Source organism: Scardinius erythrophthalmus (assembly GCF_964197995.2).
Source record: "Scardinius erythrophthalmus genome assembly, chromosome: 8".
In the NCBI taxonomy this organism is placed as follows: Eukaryota; Metazoa; Chordata; class Actinopteri; order Cypriniformes; family Leuciscidae; genus Scardinius; species Scardinius erythrophthalmus.
Window position 1 is genome coordinate 42,064,458 of NC_138228.1, and position 18,459 is coordinate 42,082,916.

The 18,459-nt window shown below is 42.0% G+C and overlaps 1 protein-coding gene across 1 annotated transcript in view; it reads left to right on the top strand.

Moving 5' to 3' along the window:
- nectin1b (nectin cell adhesion molecule 1b) overlaps positions 1 to 18,459 on the top strand; it is a gene marked incomplete at its 3' end in the record, with an annotated part of 250,842 nt that overhangs the window by 198,646 nt on the left and 33,737 nt on the right. Inside the window, exon 7 of the mRNA XM_081372830.1 lies at positions 12,973 to 13,066. Within this exon, the coding sequence (XP_081228956.1) occupies positions 12,973 to 13,066 (94 nt within the window). The remainder of the gene's footprint in view (positions 1 to 12,972; positions 13,067 to 18,459) is intronic.

Here is an 18,459-nt window from a genome sequence, read left to right on the forward strand (position 1 = left end):
TAGAAGCTTTAAAAAAATCATGAGGGTGTATTACTGGTGTATTTCTTTCTGTCGTAGAATAAAACGTGAAACTATATTGAGCTTGTTTTAAGCACAGACCTTATTTCATGTATGTAACCAAAATCCCATTAAAAATACCTATTTACTTCAGGATGCTGGAACCGGATGTGCTAAAATGCTAACTCTTTTCGGGTTTTGACCTACAAAAATACTTCATCCCAATAATATTTTTAGAATTTCTCAAGCCAGTAATTAAAGAGCAACTGTTCAGACGATAATGGTCTTATAAAATCTTAAGATCTTATGGTATATCTTATTTACATGGCTTTCAAGTTGTGTTATAGCATTGGTGAATGTTTATTTGAGTCCGGTAAAATCCAGAAACTGACATTTTCTGGACAGATGAACATGTCAGTGTTAGGACTGCAGGCAGCTGCTGATTGGATGCAGTCTCACTGCAGTACATCTGTCTCCAGCTGTGGCCAGATGTGAACGGCTTCTGAGGACACAGGTCAGGAAGACCCAGTCTGCTCTAATTGCACTGTGAGTCTGTATGAAATTTAAATAGATGCAGGTCAGAAACACATGAGGCCCCTTTTGATCTTCAGTTGTGATGTTATTGCAGAACATCAGCTTATTCTTTACTAGACTTAGGAATTACAATTTTTTATTTTTTTTTTTTACTAGAAATTTAGGGGTGAGAGAATCTGATGATGAATAGGATATATGAAAGAAAATTAAGGACAAATATATTTGAAACAAAAAAAGCTTGCTGAATTGCACTAATTGAAAAAGAAAAATGCATTGCATTAACCATGCTTGCATTTTAATGCATTGTATTTTAGGGCTTGCTGAAATTCAACATGGTCATATAATTAAGCTGTGAATATTTCAATTTAAAACGTTTCACACACACACACACACACACACACACACACACACACACACACACACACACACACAAATTGTTTCAAATACATTTTTTCATCATTTTACTTCCATAGTGATACCACAAAAACAAAACAAACGATAACAATGTATCCTATTTTCTTGCAACTTATTGCAACAATTATATACAGTGCAAACTCTACATAAAAGAGTGTTCATTTGTTGAACAGCAGAGAGTGAATAAGAGGTGGTAGGTGATCGCACCTCACAGGGTAATTGTAAAAGAAACTGCACATTCTAAAAGCTATTCATTGATCCTTTCACCACAGCATAAAGCAGTGTTTAGACAGGCGGTTACATTACTGATATTTAGAGCAGCTTAGAACAACTTCAGTCATTTGCACACTTATGCAGATTTGTGATTTGCTAGAATGATGGACGCTTTTATGTTAATTATAATGCATCATCATTATCCTGTGTAATTGTTGTCTGTGTGAAAAGTGTGCTCGCACGTGTTCCATTTCCATTTCTAACTATTTATCTTTTTTGGATATTTCTTCATTTTCATATGTTATGTATGGATGAGTGTGTCTGTAAGAAGGAAATAATACCTGGAGAAAGCATTCGGGTTTCCATTGCAATGAACATTTCATGACCCAATTATATATATTATTTTTTATATTATATATATATATATTTTTTCTGCTCATAGTGCATTTTCTTTCAAAACAATGCCCTATATCATAAACGTCATGACAAGATCTTTTGAGATAAAATTCTGAACATATTCTCTAGTGTAATAAGGCCATTCAATAAAACTGAGCGACTCATTACACATCTTTGTGGATCAATGTATCAACACATGATTGAAAATATTTACACATTGATGCTGCCTATTAACTTTCCCCACCAGTCAGCATTTTTTTTATTTGCCAGCCACCGCCAGCATTTTTGATCATTTTCACAAAAATGCAATGGCCCCCAGAATATTTTGTTGTATAAATATCTGAACATAAAATATGTCAAAAGAAAGAACAGAGCCTCTTCTTTTAAACCAACAACAACAACAACAAAAGTTTTACCTAAAGCACCTAGAGCACCTAGCTCTGCAGTTCTGAAGGTTCCCAATTTTAGGGTCTATCTTTATTGTTAATCAGGATTCTGATCATTTACGTCTGATTTTAACAGTTTGTACAACACATTGACACATTAATTTAACATACGAAGAGGGTGTAGAGTGCTGCAGTAATGACGTTTTTTTTGTAGGCCAACCTGAAAGTTAGCGTCACCTTTTACTTGACAAAGGCCAAGTAGGATTATTCCATTTGCTTTTAGATTATTGCAGAAAATAAGATCTGTGAAAAGTCTTACATGTTTTGTTTTTCACAAATGAACACAACTTTTAAGATTTTGAAGCCAAGTTGTCAAAAAACAAACAAAAATTTTTTTTCAAAAAAGCCATTGACTTCGGCAGGATGGAAGTGATAAAATGCTGACACGTACTTGGGTTTTGGCCAACAAAAATGTAGTATGTCATAGTATGTAGCTGCAGCAATCTATTTACATGTAAGTCTTAGGGCCCTATTTTAACGTTCTGAAACGCAAGTGTCAAAGCGCAAAGCGCAAGTAACTTTGTGGGCGGGTCTTGGCGCTGTTGCTATTTTCCCGGCGGGATAAATGACTCTTGCGCCAGGCGCAAATCTAAAATGGGTTGGTCTGAAGAGCTTCATTATTCATAGGTGTGGTTTGGGCGTAATGTGAAATAAACCAATCAGAGCGTCATCTCACATTCCCTTTAAGAGCAGGCGCGCTTGTTCTAATGCGGATTCCTATTATAACGGCGGATTTGCCAGGCGCGCGCCAGGAGCGGTTCACAGCCAAGGAGAGCAACTATGGAGCGAAATATGTGCCATAATTTAACAAACAAATCCAGCATTTTGCAAACAAACTCAATCTACTTCGCAAAGGAAAACTCGACTCGCAAACAAACTCGATCCGCTTTGCAAAGGAAATCTCGACTCGCAAACAAAAAGAAACCAATGTGCAAGCACAAAGGTCACAAATGCGTCCAGGCAGATTTTCTCACAAATACGTCCAGGCAGATTTTCTCACAAATGCGTGCAGGCAGATTTTCTCACAAATGTGTCCAGGCAGATTTTCTCACAAATTTGTGCAGGCAGATTTTCTCACAAATTTGTGCAGGCAGATTTTCTCACAAATGCGTGCAGGCAGATTTTCTCACAAATGCGTGCAGGCAGATTTTCTCACAAATGTGTCCAGGCAGATTTTCTCACAAATTTGTGCAGGCAGATTTTCTCACAAATTTGTGCAGGCAGATTTTCTCACAAATGCGTGCAGGCAGATTTTCTCACAAATGCGTCCAGGCAGATTTTCTCACAAATGCAGTTGAGCAACTTCCTCTTCTAAAACAGTAGATGGCGCTAAACTATAGGCTAATTTAGTGCTAGTCTCCCAGGAGAAGCTCTGATTTGAAACTTGCCTTTGCCTACAGCTGAGGAAAATGACCGGTGAACGGGTGTGTTTCTGTCTTATTTGATCTATAATTAACCTTTTTGAGGTTTTCTCTTGCCAAACGTTTATTGCATATATAGACAGAAATCCACATTAGCACTTAGTAGCACTTCACTCTCTAGGATCGGGGAATCTATAAGCTGAAAGCTCTGCCATCTTGTTGCTTTTTGTCATTTTTTTCTGCATCGGACTCATGCGAAATTACTAAATAAATAAATTCTCCATAAATTAATGAGAACATTTAATTTAATTGAAAGGAGGCTCCCACTTATTTATTTATTTAGCCTAGTTGGAATTCAGTCAGCTTAACAATTAATGTAATAAAATAATTAATGCAAAAAAAAAAAAAAAAACAATATACAATTGTTTCTTATCTTGCCTGTGACGTAGCCTATGCAGTGCCCAAATTATTATTTTGGACACACAAATGAAACCCGCCGCTCAATTAAATGAAATGTTCTCATTCATTTATGGAGAACGAAAGAAATAGATTCGTTCAAGTGTAGACAATCACTAATTTATGGTGCTAATCTGGATTTCTGTCTAGATATGCAATAAACGTTTGGCAAGAGAAAACCTCAAAAAGGTTAATTATAGATCAAATAAGACAGAAAGGCCTGAAAGGCCTGAAAGACATTACCAACTACAAGTCACCATCCCCCAGCATCGACAGCAACAAGCATCTTGCGAACGAGCTGAATGTCTTTTACTGTAGATTTGAGACCCCCGATCAGACACCCCATACCCGCCCTGACCATCTCTCTACACAGCCATCAACACCTCCAGCCATCCCCCTCCCCTCCCCCCCCCGCACTTCAGATCAGTGAGGATAATGTGCGTCAGATCTTCAGGAAACAGAAGAGAAGGAAAGCACCAGGCCCAGACGGTGTTTCACCAGCCTGTCTGAAAACCTGCGCTGACCAGCTGGCCTCTATCTTCTCACTGATCTTCAACAGATCACTGGAGCAGTGCAAAGTCCCTTTCTGCTTTAAACGCTCCACCATCATCCCAATCCCGAAGAAACCAAAGATCACAGGACTCAATGACTACAGACCTGTTGCCTTAACATCTGTGGCCATGAAGTCATTCGAAAGACTGGTGTTAGCATATCTGAAGGACATCACTGGACCCTTGCTGGACCCCCTGCAGTTTGCCTACAGAGCAAACCGGTCTGTGGATGATGTGGTCAATATGGGACTGCATTACACCCTACAACATCTGGACAAACCAGGGACCTATGCAAGGATTCTGTTCGTGGACTTTAGTTCTGCCTTCAACACCATCGTCCCATCACTGCTCCAGACCAAACTGACCCAGCTCTCTGTCCCTAGCTCCATCTGTCAATGGATCACCAGCTTTCTGACAGACAGACTACAGCTAGTCAGAATGGGCAAAATCACGTCCGACAGCCGCACCATCAGCACCGGTGCTCCCCAGGGATGTGTTCTCTCACCACTGCTCTTCTCCCTGTACACAAATGACTGCACCTCTAAAGACACCTCTGTCAAGCTCCTGAAGTTTGCGGACGACACTACTGTTATCGGACTCATCCGGAACGGTGACGAGTCTGCGTACAGACAGGAGGTGGAGCAGCTGGCTCTTTGGTGCAGTTATAACAACCTGGAGCTGAACACGCTCAAAACAGTGGAGATGATCGTGGACTTCAGGAGAAACCCCCCTGCACTCCCTTCACTCACCATCATGGACAGAACTGTGACTGCAGTAGAGTCATTCAGGTTCCTGGGCACCACCATCTCTCAGGATCTGAAGTGGGACACTCACATAGACTCTATTGTGAAGAAAGCCCAACAGAGACTGTACTTCCTGCGTCAGCTTAGGAAATTCAACCTGCCACAGGAGCTGCTCGTACAGTTCTACTCAGCTGTCATCCAGTCCATCCTCTGCACTTCCATCACCGTCTGGTTCGGCTCTGCTACCAAAACCGACCTCCGTAGACTACAGCGGATAGTTCGGACTGCTGAGCGAATCACTGGCACTACCCTTCCCACACTCAAAGTACTGCACTCATCCAGAGTGAGTAAAAGGGCTCGCAAAATCACTCTGGACCCGTCACACCCAGCACACTTTCTGTTTGAACTGTTACCGTCTGGTCGACGCTACAGAGCACCGAGCACAAAAACAACCAGACACAGGAAAAGTTTCTTTCCCCAGGCCATCTACCTCACGAACACTTAATGTTCCCCTACTGTGGAACAAACATGTGCAATACTTCCCTCAGACATTTCATTACAGCACCTTATAACTTTATATATATTTATAATTTATAATCTTTTATTTTTATTTTATTTTTATTTTTTCTATTTTTTATTTATACCTATGTTACTTGTCACTTGTCTTGTCACTTTATATTGTATGTGTACTGGAAGCTGTCACCAAGACAAATTCCTCGTATGCGCAAGCATACTTGGCAATAAAGCTCTTTCTGATTCTGATTCTGATTCTGATTCTGAAACACACCCGTTTACCGGTCATTTTCCTCAGCTGTAGGCAAAGGCAAGTTTCAAATCAGAGCTTCTCCTGGGAGACTAGCGCTAAATTAGCCTATAGTTTAGCGCCATCTACTGTTTTAGAGGAGGAAGTTGCTCAACTGCATTTGTGAGAAAATCTGCCTGGACGCATTTGTGAGAAAATCTGCCAGGACGCATTTGTGAGAAAATCTGCCTGCACGCATTTGTGAGAAAATCTGCCTGGACGCATTTGTGAGAAAATCTGCCTGCACGCATTTGTGAGAAAATCTGCCTGGACGCATTTGTGAGAAAATCTGCCTGGACGCATTTGTGAGAAAATCTGCCTGCACGCATTTGTGACCTTTGTGCTTGCACATTGCTTTCTGTTTGTTTGCGAGTCGAGATTTCCTTTGCAAAGCGGATCGAGTTTGTTTGCGAGTCGAGTTTTCCTTTGCAAAGTAGATTGAGTTTGTTTGCGAGTCGAGTTTTCCTTTGCAAAGTAGATTGAGTTTGTTTGCAAAATGCTGGATTTGTTTGTTAAATTATGGCACATATTTCGCTCCATAAGCAACGCTCTCGTCAGGGACGTTGGGGATGGAGAAACCCACCCAAATTAACTTCGGTTAAAAAGGCCATTTAACCCTTTAATGGCTCAAACGTTTTTGATTTTTCTATATGCAAATTTTAAAATAAATAATAATAATAATTTTGGTGTGAAGTGTGTCTTGGAAATGTTCCAGAGATTGCCTTATGTGTGTGTGTTTATCTGCAGTGAGTGTTTGTATAGGTCTTCATGTGCCAGTGCCATGCCATGCCTCTTTCTAGTGTGATACAAGGTGATGTGAAGTGGAAGTGATGTGTATAAAAGAGGAAATGGAGAGAAGCTGCCCTGACTTTACAGAGCCCGTTTGGCCTCGTGGAAAGGTCATGCAACTCGACAGCGACATGTGGTGGTGTGTTTGCCAGTGGAAATGTGCATGTTTTAGTGTATTTGTGTACAATTTGAAGAGTTATGTTGCCTGTATTTCCCTTGATCTATTATTTGACACACACACACACACACACACGCACACACGGACGCACACACACACACTCATGTTGGGTTTCCATGTTTTATGGGGACTTTAAATAGACATAACATTTTTACACTGTACAAACTTATACTCTATCCCATACCCCTACCCCAAACCTATCCATCACAGAAAACGTTCTGCATTCCCCCCTACCCCCCCCCCCCCCAAAAAAAAAAAAAAGAAAGAAAAAAAACTCATTCTGTATGATTTATAAGCTTGTTTCCTCATGGGGGCCTCAATTTAGGTCCCAACAGTGGCACGAGTTCCCATGAGTCAGTGTGCATTCAGTTTGAAGTCTCCACCGGGATAGAAAAACATGCACACACACACACACACGCACGCACACACACACACACACACACACACACGCACCGTGCTTCATTATCTATCAACACAGACATCTTGTCAGAATGAGTGGGATGATGTCTGACTGCTAACATGCTTGAGGAAAGAGATTTCCTCTTTCTGGAAATTAGATGGCAACTCCTGCACAGCTCACCTGTCAGAGAGAATTATTTGGGTCTCCTTCAAGCGATGCAAATAACAGCACCCAAAAATGTATTAGAGTAGTGTCAGTGTATGTATGCGTGCATAACGCGTATGCACCCACATTCGTATAACATTTTGCGTGGGTGCGTGTGTGCTTACATGCGCGAGCTTGTGTGTACGTGTGCGTGGCAGTTTGACATCTGCTTTTGAGTTTTGTCTGAGTTCTCTTCTGGGAACTGGCTTTTATTAGAATTTTCAGGCTTTATGAATGAAATTACAGTGCAGAAAATTGGACAGTTTATGACTCAGCAGATGCTGTTCTTCACTTTTTGCTAAACTCAGTAACTTGTGACTTATTTGAAGTAAAATTGAATATCGGGTGTTTGCATGAACTCTCCAGAAGCACATCAGGTGTGTGCCGAGGCCCGTGTGTGTTGAAGTGTCATGAGAGAGGTCATGAGTAGTGCCAGACAGCGGGTGATTGGATCTCTCTGCAGTACAACCATTGCATTGAGGAAGTTACAATTTTGGCTAAATGCGCTACTAAATATTTGTGCATTGCACATATGTATCTAAGACAGCACACATAGACTGAATCTTTACAGATGCCTTTCCTTGAAAGGCTTTTGACATCTATTGGTGACTTTGACAATTACCTGTGTTTACATTTTCAGCTTTATGTGAGTAAGGTGAACTTCAGCACAAAACCGTTCACCATTCTAATGGATTTAGAACCTTGCACTTTTTTTTATGGTCCCTTTAACACATTCTGTTGACAAGAAGTAACGTTGCACCTACATGTCTACTAGCTCTCATTAGAGTGTAAGAGTATTAGTAGATTTGTAGGGTTAGCGTTAAAATAAGTTCACATGTACTGTAGTTGCAAAGTTACATATAGTCAGTAGAATGTCTGTTGGAGAATCATCACAATAAAGAGTTATCAGATATTAAGCAGACAGTCTACTAATACTCTAATGAGAGTTAGTTGACGTTGTTGCAAAGTTACTTATTTTCAACAGAATTTTCAAAAGAACTTTCTTTCTTTCTTTCTTTCTTTCTTTCTTTCTTTCTTTCTTTCTTTCTTTCTTTCTTTCTTTCTTTCTTTCTTTCTTTCTTTCTTTCTTTCTTTCTTTCTTTCTTGATAAAGAGGTTGACTGGTAAAAAGTATTGTTTGTATTTTGAAAATAGAAAAATTCTCATTTGATTTTTTCCAATAGTATTTTGTATTTCAAATACTTATTTTAAATACATCCCATCCCTGATTATGAGTGTCTTGCAAAACCTAATACCACTTAGTACAAATATTAATCTACAGTACCATCTTTAAGTCAAAGTTGTTCCATCCATTCAAAATATTTTATAAAAAAAAAACAAAAAAAAAACAGGACATTTGAACATCAACCGCCAACAATAACGAATAGCTTTTCACTACTACTTCCTATCTGCAAATGTAAATGCTTTTTTGATTATAACATTCATTTGGACTGCTGTATGCTGAGAAAGTTTCCAGTTCCCTTTCATGTCGGTCACTCCAACGTTCGTCGGAGGGATCCGACAGAAATGGGATCTTCGCAGAGACCAATCTACTTAGAGAGAAACTAAACGAGCCAATGCACATTGGCATGCGATAATTGCGCCAGCTGCTTCTATCAAGCAGCGCGGGTAAAGAATGAGCAGCAGGTGCAACGCAACTTTGCATTTCGCTTCGGAGCCGAGCTTCTGAATGATTCTGCTCTTCAATCTTCTTCAAGAAAATTCGACGAGCACTCTTGGAAGATTCTCTTCTCTGTTCGTGTTGGTGAGACGGCACATTGCACAGAATCTAACAGCTGTTTTCACAGCTCTGCGTGCAATCAGCTGTTGATTTTGGTTTCGGTTTGAGTGCCTCAGCGGGCTGCACTACATTCCCGCTGTTGGCCGTGGACATCAGCCTGTGCGCTTCAGCACTAAGAGAAGCAGATTTTTCTAAAAGAGCAACATGGGTTTGAGAGAGCGTTTTTTCAAGATGTCATTCCGCCCATGTGTTTCTGGATGCAGTGACTTTTTGTCTTCGGTTGACAGGGCTACTTCGGCTAACAGTACTGGTGATCTGAGGGTGACAGTGTCACCAAAAACCGTGGAGCTTTCGAGAGAGCGTGCTGGCCCGTCCTGGGCGGTGCCAGTCATTTCTTTTGGGGCTCTGCCGGATGACCAAATGTCCATCGCTACGGAGGTGCAGCTAAGGGGTACCAATGGAGTGGTCAGTTGCGATGCATCTGTGTCCTTAACTCCCCTTTATCCCAGGTCGGCCTCTTTGGCGACGCTGTCGAAAATTTTGCCCAACAGTTTTCGCCAGCCCAGAAGCAGATGGAGGTCATCAAACACATCCTGCCCCGACAGCCAGCTGCTGCCTCCACCCAGCTGTCTGTCACTGCTCCTATGTCTGCTCGTCACCGAGGGCACCCTCCTGCTGCCGCCTCCGCCCCTGCTCAGCCTCAGCAGCAGCGGGCCAGCAGCAAGAGGACCGCCCACCCCGTCCAGGCTCCTGCTAAATTCGCTGGGAAGAGAAAGAACAAGCGACCCTGAGACTGGCAACCCAGAGATGGAAGAAACTGCTTTTCGGGAGTTGATGTCCGCACATCTCCCTCCCCCGGAGGAGGACCGGGTGGAGAATCCTTTGTTTTTCTTTCTTTTTGTTCCGCCGCTGGCCCCACAGTCAGCGGTACCCACTCCTTCAATAAAAGAGCAGTTTCTAACATCTCTGGCTTCCACGAGGGTGGGTTCTACAGCGTGCGTCGCTATGCCTCGTCACTCTTGTTCCCCTCTCCCCAAGAGGACCAGGATGGCAGTCTGCGACACTATGCCTCGCAGCTCTCGTTCCCCTCTTGGCAGAGCGGGGAGGCTGACAGTGTTCGACGCTATGCCTCGTCGCTCTCAGTCTCCTCCTATCAAGAAGGCGAGGATGACAGTGTGCGCCGTTACGTAACCTCGCCAATCTCATCCCCTTCTGCAATCACTACAGCAGCATGCGGTTCGGGAACGCAGTCAAGCCTTCCCACACATCCTCTGTCCACCCGTGGAGCAAGCTGAGTGTTGCACCGCACACCCAGACCCCACTCTGAGCCGCCCCAGTGCCTCTTGGGTCAAGTCCCTGTCCTCCACCTCGCTGCCCCTCCGCGGGTACGTCTGTGGATCCGTTGGTCCGGCTGGTACGATCTCTCTGAGCCTGGCTAGCGCTCCCCAGACCGTCCCGCTGGTTCATCTGCACCATCAGACTCTGCTATGCGATTCAGTTCGCCCGGCGCCCTCCCAAGTTCAGGGGCATTCGGTTAACCACAGTAATGGCCACTGGTGCTCCTGTCTTACGGGCAGAGATCAAAGTCCTACTGGCGAAGGACGCGATCGAGCCGGTCCCTCCAGCTGATATGAAGTCGGGGTTCTACAGCCCCTGCTTCATTGTATCCAAGAAAGGCGGTGGGTTACGGCCAATCTTGGACCTGCAAGTTTTGAATCGGGCCCTACACAAGCTCCCCTTCAAAATGAAAACTGAAACTTTTTCAGAGGCTCCTGGGGCATATGGCATCCACAGCCGCAGTAACGCCACTCGGGTTGCTTCATATGAGGCCACTTCAACACTGGCTTCACGGCCAGGTCCCGAGATGGGCGTGGCAGAGCGGCACGTTCCATTATCCCGCACTGTCGCCAAACCGTTCAGCCCTGCGTTTCTACAGGCAGGTGCTCCCCCAGAACAAGTATCCAGTGATACTGTGGTCTTCACGGATGCCTGTGCCACCAGCTGGGGGGCCACATACAATGGGCATGCAGCTTCGGGTCTGTGGACGGGGCCTCAGCTGCATTGGCATATCAATAGCTTCGAGTTGCTAGCAGTACGTCTTGCTCTCAGGAACTTCAAGATGCTGCTTTGAGACAAGCATGTACTGGTCCGTACGGACAGCACTGCGGCCATTGCGTATATCAACCGACAAGGTGGTCTGTGCTTCCGTCGCATGTGGCAACTCACATGTGGCAACCCGCCATCTCCTCCTATGGAGTCAGAAGCGTCTGAGGTCGCTTCGTGCCATTCACATCCCTGGTGAGCTCAATCATGCAGCTGACGAGCTCTCACGACAGTTTACGTTTCCGGGAGAGTGGCGACACCATCCCCAGGTGGTCCAGCTGATTTGGAGGCACTTAGGGGCCGCACAGGTAGATCTGGTAGAATAAGCTACTGCCCCTAGTAAAGGGAGAGAATTGAGGCTTATGCAGGGCACTAGAAGGGCCAACAACATGGCGTGTTGGTAGGCATCCCATTTCTGTCGGATCCCTCCGACGAACGTTGGAGTGACCGACATGTAAGGGAACGTATGGTTACCCACGTTCCCTGAAAGAGGGAATGGAGACATTTGTCCCGTCGCCATGTTGTTGTACCATCGCTGCAGATGACTGGGTCCCTGGCTCGGCTCCTCAGCGAAAACCAAAGTTGCGTTGCACCTGCCACTCATTATATACCCGTGCTGCGTGATAGAAGCAGCTGGCGCAATCATCGCATGCCAATGTGCATTGGTTCGTTTAATTTCTCTCAAAGTAGATTGGTCTCTCTGTGATTGGTCTCTCTCCATTTCTGTCGGATCCCTCCGACGAACGTCTCCGTTCCCTCTTTCAGGGAATGTGGGTTACCATACGTAACCGAGACGTTTTCTATCATGCCATTGTATAAATGTGCCATTCGGCATCATCCATTATTAATTTATTCCAAAAGCAAAATTGTTCTGTAACAGCAGAATTACCAACATCGAGTTGTATTCGGCCGGTCAAATGATTTCAAGATGGCAGCTCTCAAGAGGCGACCCACTCCATGTAAAATAAAAAATCTGTTTTTAGACTGCTAATACAACTGGTCTTCATTTTAATGTGAGTGTACATGATTTTACAGTTTTGCGGCAAACTAACGACCTACTGGTTAGGTTTTGGAACAATCAAATTAAGTGCAGAACTTTAAAAGCTAAATTAATCTGATCCTAGTTAATTGTGACCTAGTGTGAACTGCAAATTGTGCTCAAATTCATGAGGCCAGGTATGATATTTTTAGTGTTCCCAGTTGTATCCCAGCTGGCTCTGAATTTAATAATGTCTGGTTCAACCCTTCCATACTGTGCCTCACATCATGGATAAGACCCATGTGCTGTTTGCTGTCTGTCTGACACTTTAAGGGATTGATGGGAACATTGGTGGGCTAAAATTCAAACCCACCCTTGTCCGAGCACTCTCATTTTCCTCTCCATTTTGCCCATTATGATCTGGTTTCATTACCTCTCTCTCTCCATGGTTAGTGGAAGCCATTGAAAGGGCATGGCTGAAATGGTACTGGCTACAACAAAGGCATTGTAAAGAGATGCCTATCAAACCCCCGGCAGATGGGAGAGGCAGACGTGGGCACAACTCCTCATTACGTGTGCTCACACAAGGCTTAAGTCACGGCCCCATGAAAGCTCTCTCATGGTTCCGGGTGTCAGTCCGTTTTCTTTTTCTTTTTCTTTCAACAGGACCGACCTCCCCCCTGCTCATAAGCCTGCCCCTCCGCCACCCAAGAAAAAGAGCAGCGACATGAAAGGAGGCCTGACGCCTGACGAGATCCAGGTAGGGTGTCTTCCTTTTTAACACACCGTAATGTCTTGAGTCTGCCTCTAAAATACCAATTTTTTATCTTCATAAAGTTTAAACTTTTCAAGGTTTACAGTGCCTGCGATCCATGATTTGTCCTAATTTAAGTTTCCCATGATCAAGCAGTGCTAATGATAATCTAAAGAAACCTCTATCTTTTGTACGCAGTGTTTCTACACCACGCATCACTTTTGGTCATTTTAGCTCAATTTTAATGGAGCGCTAATTGAAAACAGCTCATTTCCAATTCCGCCCAAGAAATAGCTGCAGAGAGTTTGTTTGTAAATATTAATCTCTTCAACAGCTGCTGAGAAACTGTTGATTTAATCACCTTCAACAAAACTGAAAAGCAAAATCTGGTAAAAAAAATCAAGTTTCATTGTATCATAAACATCAGGAATCAAATTTTGTTGCACAAGCAACACAGCAACAGCAGTGAGCATATTGAAATGATTGTGAAACCATGTAGAATCCAGCTAGTTGAACTTGAACGAATGATGACCATTATGCCAAGATGATCTCATGCTGTATACAGTCCAAAGGCTACGCAAGATGTAATTAGGGAATCCAGGGCAGCTATTTAACATTTCCCCAGTCTGAAGTAATGAATTCTATCTAGTTTCCTGTGCTTCTTTTATTTCAGGTAAATTCTATGACAATTTTTATACCACTCTTCTTTTGTTTCCCTTTTCCACATTTGTGGTCTTAAAAGTCAGAATTGATGCCGCATAAACTAATCGGTAACACTTTACAACAAGGCTCCGTAGATAACATTAATTAAGTACATTATTTAGCTTGATCTACAGTAAGGGATAATGTACATCCAATGTTATCGCAGAATAAACCCCGACGGAGGATCAGGATGGTCTTGCATCACCCTTAAGGAGTTTACATCCTGCTTATTACACGGCTACTTGCCACATATAAGCAAATAATTAGACACAAAATATTGACTTGAGTTGAAATATTTTATTTTTTAAATGCAAAGCGTCAAGTTCAAACTAGACGGATATTTAAGGGATACTGTATAGTCATACCACTTATTACATGGTTTCGCCACATAAATAATTATGGGGATAAGAGAAATTGATTTGAGATGAAACTGTTTTAAAATTGTACCTGTGTTATCTTACAATCCATTACAGTCCACAAAACAATCGTCGCAAAATGGCAGCAGCTGCATATGAAACAAGAGAGTGAGTCCGCAATACTTGGATGACATAATTAAATTAAGTATAGTTTAAATATTTTATTAGCTCACCAAATGCTAAAACTTCTGTGCCCTCGTAATCTTTAATAAAAATATCTTCCTCTTGGTTATATGAACATTTAATTTTATCATTCTAGAATCATTATGAAAATGTAACGTTTGAATGTTCTCTCAACAGTAACAGAAGTAACAAACTACAATGTATTAATTTTTCTCTGTTAATGTTTTGAGATTAATGACCAGTTAGCTTTGAATGAACGTTAACCAAATTCCCTGTTAGCTGGGTTATTGTAAAGTGCTACTAATACATCTACCTGTACACTACTACAATTGTCATTTTGACATTTATCAAGCAGCTAAGCTAATTTTTACTTAACGTTAATAAGCGCCACACCGATCCACTTTAATTTGTGAGATTACAAATGTTGACATTCCTCAGTCTGTGTGAGGTTCTGTGCAGATGTCCGATACTGTAATTAGCATTCATGACACAACAGCAGGTGCATTTGCATTTGTCTTTGACTATGTACTCGAAATGAGGTATGTCGTCCTTGGTGGACAGTGCGAATTTCAAACGAAGCCGCGCAAAAATCAACTTCCCTAACACAATGGTGTCTTTTGAAGGTTACCGTGGTTCTACAAAATCTTCACAACTTTTACGAACGCATTTGGAAACTGAATTTCTCTCCAGGTCTTCAGAGACATTTGGCTCAAGCTGTGCGCAGAATCCGTGCAGGTGCATGCAGGTGCGCAGAATTGTAAAAAACGTGTAAACATGTTCAGGCTGTGAGAGCGTCAGATCTGAAAGCACACAGGATGGAGGAGATCACAGGCAAGTTGCATTTATAAACTGCAGGTGTCTTGCCTTCCTCTTTCCTTTTGTACAAAATATCCATCTCTGGCAGAAGGAGAAAAATGGAAAACAACTTTGTTTGAGTTTGTTTATGTGTTTGTTGTGCTTTTTTGAGTGTTGAAGGAGTTAAGGATTTCTTTGAGTCATGCAGGGTCGTGAATCTGTGAGTGTGAGTTTTATCTGGTGCCCTGCTCAGATCTCATAACTGTTTGTTTCATGTACGTTTTAATAAGATCAGGTCTTCTGCAGTAGATGGCAGGGTGTGTCGGAGAAGGGAAGACCTTTAGTTGGTGTTTACAAAGGACAGTTGCTCTCACAGTTAGTGTTGCTAGGAAACTGCTTACAACAGACCTCTATAGAAAGTTGAGTGCGCATACATAGCCACTATTAAACCTCTTTCCTTGTTATGTCACCCTGCCGTGTGCTTCAATTACATGGTACACACATCGTCAACAAATCTCATGGAACCATGTGTGTGCCCTTGAACTTGAAAAATGCTTCAAAGAAATACAAGTGGCTGCTTTAAAGTCAAAATGAAATCAAAGTGGACCCAGTTTTTCAAAACAGATCCTTGAGGCCTGTCATGAAGCAGGTTTAAATGATGGCTGTTGTGTTTGAGAGTGTTTGGATCAATGGACTTATATATCCTTGCTAACACCATTAATATGCATATCATTGCTTTGTATTTTTGTTTTGCAAGTTGCAAGTTACATACTTGCATGAGCAATTATATTGACATGTATTGTCAATTAATACAAAGATTTTATTTTTAATATAAATTTAATATGCACTACTGTTCAAAAGTTTAGGGTCGATTGATAGTTTTTTTCTGAATGAATTCTCTTCTGCTCACCAAAGCTGCATTTATTTGTTTAAAAATACTGTAAAAACAGTAATATTGTTTTCAATAGTGTGTAATTGTCAAGATTTGTTCTCATGTTGTGTGCAAACACATGGCCTGTGTTTTGGGCTATGTGATTGCGTTGTCTTATGTTGTTTACCACGCCCCCTTGTTCTCCTCGTTAGTCTTGATAGACCAATGCTACTTTTGCGTCATCGAAGGGTAACGCCCCTTTTTGGGGGAAAGCAAACGGATTCCCCTGAGAACAGAACTTGCTCGCTCTAGATCTGCAAAGTTTCTTGATAGCAAAATGGCACAAACATAACGTTACACACTCTCTTTGCCGGCCGAGGACCGTGAGCGTTATTTAAAGAAGCTACTGGATACGGGTTTCAGAGGTGTCCCTTTGAAATGGTCGAAAACTGGATTAATGACCCCACGCAGTGGCCAAATATGGACTATTCAGACATCTAACGTTACCACTATCTCGTGGAATCACCAAGTAAGTAGCCTATTTTTTTGTCATTAACACACTAACAGTATGACAAACTAGACGATGAGACCATGTCAAGAGGAGTCGGTGGTTTACTTGGATCATATTTCACTTGATTTAAGCTATTGACATAGTTTTGTTGTCGACTAGCTATACTAGTTAAAAAGACGAAGCTGCTATCAGCTACGTGATTAACGTAAGCTCTCACTAGGCACGCTACCTTGGCTGTTAACTGATTTTACTGTTGAAATAGTGGCAGGCTAGGACTAAAGTGGACTTGGCTGGTTTCTGCTTGTGTCTAGAAAGTGCTAGGACTTTGAAAGTTGCTAAAAGGTTTACAGTGTACGGCAAAATATAGGACCTATGTATGTATGGGGCATGTTTTTCATTGTCTCTTCCCCACTTAAGTTAAGGACTATTTATGTTTTTAGCCTCTGACATGATTGTTCTGATTACAGTGTTTGAGGGTTTCTAACTAGTATAGCTAACGTTAGTCGACAACAAAACTATGTCAATAGCTTAAATCAAGTGAAATATGATCCAAGTAAACCACCGACTCCTCTTGACATGGCCTCATCTTCTAGTTTGTCATACTGTTAGTGTGTTAATGACAAAAAAATAGGCTACTTACTTGGTGATTCCAAGAGATAGTGGTAGATGTCTGAATAGTCCATATTTGGCCACTGCGTGGGTTCATTAATCCAGTTTTCGACCATTTCAAAGGGACACCTCTGTAACCCCGTATCCAGTAGCTTCTTTAAATACCGCTTATGGTCCTCTGCCGGCAAAGAGAGTGTGCATGTTTGTGCCATTTTTGCAATCAAGAAACTTTGCAGATCTAGAGCGAGTGAGTTCTGTTCTCAGGGGAATCCGTTTGTCTTCCCCCAAAAAGGGGCGTTACCCTTCGATGACGCAAAAGTAGCGTTGGTCTATTGTTCATCAGTGTCACCTGTGCCCTGGTGATGATGTCTCTTATTTAAGGTCCTTGTGTTTGTTACTCGGTGCTTGTTCGTTTTGTATCTTGTCATCCTGTTCTGTGAGCTGTTTATTCCTGTGATCGGAGTTTGTATCCTGCCTGTTAGTTCTAGTCTATTGTTATTGTCAAGTTTATTAGTCTAGTCCTGTCAATGTTCGTTTGTCCCCTCGAGGGTCTTTGTTTTCTGTCTGTTTAATAAATCCATGTTTTATTTATTACTGTCTGCGTTTGGGTTCATATCCGTATCCCGTGACAGTAATATAATATAAAGGCTTTAGAATTAATACATAAAAAGTGATCCCAGTTTTATTTGACTATATATTTACATTTTAATCGATCATTTGATACAATGCACTTATTGTGCACATGCATGTTTTTACTTATATCTTATATTTAATGAAACTGCATGTATTTACAGGTAATTACACTGTAGACTATAAGCAGCCCATTGCTATAACTTAAAGCTTATTGGTTATTACTTATATGCTAAAATTAACACTCGCCAAGCACTGAATGCAAGTAACAATCAGCGTTGGGGGGGGGGCATGTTGTGAGGACATGAACGTGAACAAACGTGAATGATGCTCGGAACAGTTGTCCGGCCAGTGCTGATTTGTCACGAAAGTTTAAGTCTTGTCAATTAAAATATTCAAGCACAAGAAGACGGTTAGATCTGGTGCTGTTAGACCAACCTGAAAAGCACAGTTTATTTCATTTGTATCTTTGTTTGGTTGTATTTGTTTGTGCTATTACTGACTTTTTAATTGTCTTTAATAATGTTTTAAATTTATATTAGTTAGGCTAGTAGTTCCTTTTCGAGGGAACTCGCACTGCGTCGTAATGGTACTTTGGGGAACGCGCTTAGTGTCGTTACAATGCAGTGTCTCGTTCCCTTCTTAGGGAACAAGGGTTGTAGTCGTAGCCCAAGACGTTTTACATGTGGAATTAAAATTGGAATAGAGAATTGTGAATTTTCACTGGTATCTAAAATTTAGA